Raw genomic sequence first — 5236 nt, forward strand, 5'->3', positions numbered from 1 at the left:
AATATAAGATGGGGTTTCACCATGTTGGTCTCGAACTCCTGACCTCAAGTGATCTACCCACCTCGGCCTCCCAAAGTGCTGGCATTACAGGCATGAGCCACCATGCCCGGCCTGGTTATATCTTTTTTGTTTATCACTATGTTATTATAATCACCCAAAATACTTACAATTGAAGATATTCTGGAAGCATTTTCAACACAATGTCAGCAGCAGCCATCTCTGAGTAGTCAGATTATAACAAGCATTTGTTTTACAAAGTTTCTGCAATGAAAATCTGCCCCACATATAATGAGGAAAACAGTGATTAGAAATCCTCAGAAACACAGCCCATGACATGCAATTTATCAGATCTCTATTTTTGGACATGTTGGAGCTTGCCGATGATACCCTAGTGACAATTAAATGAGGATAGATATCGTCCCCCATAAAGTTTCCTATCCATTTAGGACTATCTGTGGCAGATTCTTGAAGCAGCATTAATCAACTGATATTTTCAGGTATAACTTGCTATCAAGTGAATGTGCTATTATGAATTTACATGCTCAGACATTTAAATCGTTCACAATTTCGTGCTTTTCTTTTTTTGAAGCAGGATCTTGCTCTGTTGCCCAGGTTGGAGTGCAGTGGCATAACCACGGCTCAATGCAGCCTTGACTTCCAGGGCTCAAGTGATCCCCCTACCTCAGCTTTTCCAGTAGCTAGGAAAACAGGTGCACACCACAATGCCCTGCTAATTTTTAAATTTTTTTGTAGGGACAAGGTCTCTCTATGTTGCTCAGGCTGGTCCTGAACTCCTGGACTCAAGCCATCCTTCCACCTCAGCCTCCCAAAGTGCTAGGAATACAGGCATGAGCCACCACACCCAGCCTACTTTGCACTATTTTAATTATGTGGTAAAAGATATATGTGTACATAAAATATGTCCTAAGTTCAGGCTTATTTTATTATTTTATTTTATTTGTTTTTTTTAAATAAATAGAGATGGGGTTTCACCATGTTGGCCAAGCTGATCTCGAACTCCTGGCCTCAAGTGATCCACCCACCTCGGCGTCCCAAAGTGCTGGGATTACAGGCGTGAGGCACCACACTCAGCCCACTTTTTTTTTGTTTTTTTTAAATAAATAGAGATGGGGTTTCACCATGTTGGCCAAGCTGATCTCGAACTCCTGGCCTCAAGTGATCCACCCACCTCGGCGTCCCAAAGTGCTGGGATTACAGGCGTGAGCCACCGCGCCCCACCAGGCTTATTTTCTTAGGCTAGATTGCCAAGGAGAAAATTACTGTGTCAAAGAAACTGCTTGAACGGGAACGTGAGAAGGACATGTTTTGGGGCCACTGTGTCTCCTAACATTGTTATTTCTGGAACGTAAATCACAGCAAGGCCCACTCTTTCCCTGGGACCTCTCGTAGCCTTGCTCATCCTGAATTTCTCTGGATAAATATTCCTGAGCCCTGGGCCTTGGAAGGGAAGCTCACTTACTCACAGGCAAGCCAGCTAACGACAGTCTCTGCTTTTTTGTGTCCACCGTCAGGGAGGAGGCATCCTAACAAGGTCTGGCCAGGCAAAAGAGCCAGGCTCTGCTGCCACCGAGTCCTTAGACCCAACCCAACAAACCTGAAAAGTAAGTAACCCCACCTCATCCAGACTGTTGGGGAGAGGTTCTGTAGGGGCCATGGGACCAGCTACACATGCTGGTAAGCCCCAACCCGTGGCTGGCATCAGGCACTGGTCTGTAGGTGTCCAGTGCAGATGTCCTCCCAGCCCCACAGAGCTTAGAGGCTAGTGGGAGAAACTGACTTCCCCCAAAACGTCAACAAATTAATCATTTTAAACTGAATACATTCTGCCATGGAAAATAGCAGGATACAATTAGAAAATGGTGTCGGAGAACACTCTTACCTTAGGTGGGAGGTGTCAGAGGAGGTGACATTTATGAGACCTAAAGAAAGGCCAGGAGCCTGCCTGAGGACTGTGGAGGTGGGGGATGCAGGCAGAGGAGGCAGCAGGGGTGAAGGGCAAGAGAGGGGCATGGAAGACAGAGGGCTGCAGGGCTTGGGAGATGCTATTGGAAGGTAGGGACCAAAGCTGCCCGTGAGCCCTGTCTACCTAGGGCACAGATCAGCATGCAGATCACCAGCAGGGGAGTGGGCGTGAGAGTCCAGAGATCCACAGGTTGGCAGGAGGTAAGGCAGCCCCAGAGATGCTGGCAGGCAGCAACCAGGCTGCATGACCAGGGGAAGGCCCAGAAGAGCAAGGCTGCCCTCTCCCTGAGGCCTGGGGACACTGAGAGGCCTGTGGGGGATACGCCCAGGTCCAGGAGAGCTGTGGGCACCCAGTTCCCTGCACAGGGGCTCCCAGCCCAGGGCAGACATGTACTGGAGTTGCCCAGCCCAGGTGGAAGAGGCAGGCTGCTGGAGCATGGGTAGGACAAGCAGAGCCCCAGGCTGCAGAGACTGAGTCAGACAGCCTGACACCAACCTGGGGATCCTGCCTGGACTCTGCAGCCCCAGTGCCCTCTCTCAGGAGGCAGAGGAGGTCCCAGCCCCACTTGCTCCTCTGAGGCCATGGCCCATGGAGTCCATGACCAGCACCAGAGACTCCATGCCTTTCCCAGCTACCAAGGGGGTGCTTAGCTGTGATGCAAGGGAGGAACAGAGGGAGTGAGCAAGACAGGATGACTCCAGCCGCACACCTTCTCCTGGAGATGCTGACAGCCCCTCCTTCCAAACTGGCATCACACCCAGCCAGCTGGGATAAAAATAACCAGCTCTCATACACCTCTCACTGAACCAGTGCAAGGCACCAGCTAGGCAGGGTGCAGGGTGAGCGCAGGCTGTGACTCTGCTCCCTCAGTCCCCTGGTTCTGTGAAAGAAGGTAAAAACCTTCTGGAGAGAGGGGGAGGCGTACCCTAAGGGCTCTCACCCTCCCCTCCTGTTCCCCTCTCCTGCTCAGACTGCTCAGAGGCAGGAAATTGGGGGAGTGTGTGAGTCCCCACCACAAACACACACATAACAAACCAAAACACACAAACACAAATACCTACACACAAGCAGATACACACCACACAACCACACGCAGACACACACAAATACATGCACACAGACTCTTAATATGCACTACAGACACACAGACACATACACACTCCACAACTACACACAGACACACAGTATATACACACAGTACACAGCAGAGGGATACACACATAGACACATGCACACAGCACAAACACACACAACTACATACACAGACACATACTACATGCACTCTACACACACATACCATGCGCTATACCTACAGACACACGGACACATACACACTACACAACTACACATATAGACACACACTATACACACAAACACACTACACACAAATACGCACTACACACAATCATACACACATATACCACACACACATATACACAAATACATCTACACCCAAACACATACCACACAACTATACACACAAACACACACACAAATACATGCACACACAGACACATGCCACACTACACACACAGACACTACACACAGACATACAATTACACACACTACATCCCTATGCTACACACAGTACACATACACACTACACACACAGATGGACAGATATACATCCAAGCACACACAGTGCATAGGAGACGTGACCAGATTAATTCCTTGTGCAAGTATATATTCATCTGTTTTCTTAGTTTTGTTACTTCAGGAGAATAAATCTAGGTGTGTGTCTCCTGTGCTGAGACTAGGTTTCTTTTTGTGTGTATATTTTTAAAATTTCATTGTAGAAATTTATAAACAGGCCGGGCGTGGTGGCTCATGCCTGTAATTCAAGCACTTTGGAGGCCAAGGTGGGTGGATCACCTGAGGTCAGGAGTTCAAGACCAGCCTGACCAACATGGTGAAACACTGACTTAAAAAAAAAAAAAGAAAGAAAAAAAAGAAATTTATAAACAACTTAGAACAAGAAGAGCAACACAAACATATTTATTGGGTCCTTGCCACATGATCTCATTTAAATCCTTGAGACCACCGTCGAGAAATCTTGTCACCATTGTGTAGATTGGGAAACAAACTCAGAAAGAAACTGAGGCAGAGCCAGAAACCAGGATCTGTCCATCTCTTTCCACTATAACAAACTGCCTCCCCCGTAGACAGAAAGTTTCCTGCAGCCCGTGTATGAAGACATGCGCGCAAGCCAGATGGCTGACTTCCAGAAGGAAACAGCCATCTGGGCTGGGATCTCGACTCCACCGCCCGCCGGCTGTGTGCTCTGGGAGCAAGTCAGCCAGCACTGCTTAAGCCTCAGTCTCCCCCTCTGTGAAGAGGGAGTGATAATAGAATCTACCTCACTGGGCCATGATGAGGAGCCAATGGGGTCATGTCTATACAGGACTTGGCATCAAGCCTGCCAGGCAGTGCCCTGAAAACATGTCCTGCTGTTGCTATGGAGAGAGGGCTGCTGGCACAGGAGACGAGCAGCTCTGACACTGACAACCAAAGCCTACACATTCTTGTCTGGGCTTGGACTTTCCACCTTCTGTTTTATGCGCTGATACTGGAATTCAGCAAAGAGGCAGAAGATGAATCAGGGCTCCCAGGGTGTTGTGTAAGCAACAACATGATTGCTAGGAATCTGGCCCTATGTGCTCCAGTTCACTGACGTATGACAAAGTCCGTGCATCTGTCTATGGAAATACAAATTAACTCAGGATTGCCTGGAGGATGCCCCTGAGCCAGCAACACCAGCTAGGACACACACTTGCTGAATACTGACTATTCATTGATGGTGTCTTTCTGGAGCACTGCTTTATATCTCAGCACTGTGATAGGCCCAGGGGGATGACAATATGTGGAAGGCCCAGGATTCTGGGTCAGTGTGACAAAACCGTCTTTGAAAATTAACATGCTAAATGGCTGATTTGCTGAATTTATTACATTTACCAATTTACTTTAAAAAGGCTTTTTAGGGCTGGGTGTGGTGGCTGACACCTGTAATTCCAGCACTTTGAGAGGTCGAGGCGGGTGGGTCACAAGGTCAAGAGATCAAGACCATCCTGGCCAACATGGTGAAACCCCGTCTCTACTAAAAATACAAAAATTAGCCGGGCGTTTGGCACGCGCCTGTAGTCCCAGCTACTTGGGATGCTGAGGCAGAAGAATTGCTTGAACCAAGGAGGCAGAGGTTGCAGTGAGCTGAGATTGCACCACTGCACTCCAGCCTGGCGACAGAACGAGACTCCA

General features: G+C 48.5%; 1 protein-coding gene across 1 annotated transcript in view; it reads left to right on the plus strand.

Annotated features, from left to right (window-relative positions):
- CUNH10orf99 (chromosome unknown C10orf99 homolog) overlaps positions 1-5236 on the plus strand; it is a 12070-nt gene that overhangs the window by 1245 nt on the left and 5589 nt on the right. Inside the window, exon 2 of the mRNA XM_017520834.2 lies at positions 1533-1622. Coding sequence (XP_017376323.1) covers positions 1533-1622 — 90 coding nt within the window. The remainder of the gene's footprint in view (positions 1-1532; positions 1623-5236) is intronic.

The sequence above is a fragment of the Cebus imitator genome, unplaced genomic scaffold, assembly GCF_001604975.1.
Source record: "Cebus imitator isolate Cc_AM_T3 unplaced genomic scaffold, Cebus_imitator-1.0 Scaffold886, whole genome shotgun sequence".
Lineage (NCBI taxonomy): Eukaryota > Metazoa > Chordata > Mammalia > Primates > Cebidae > Cebus > Cebus imitator.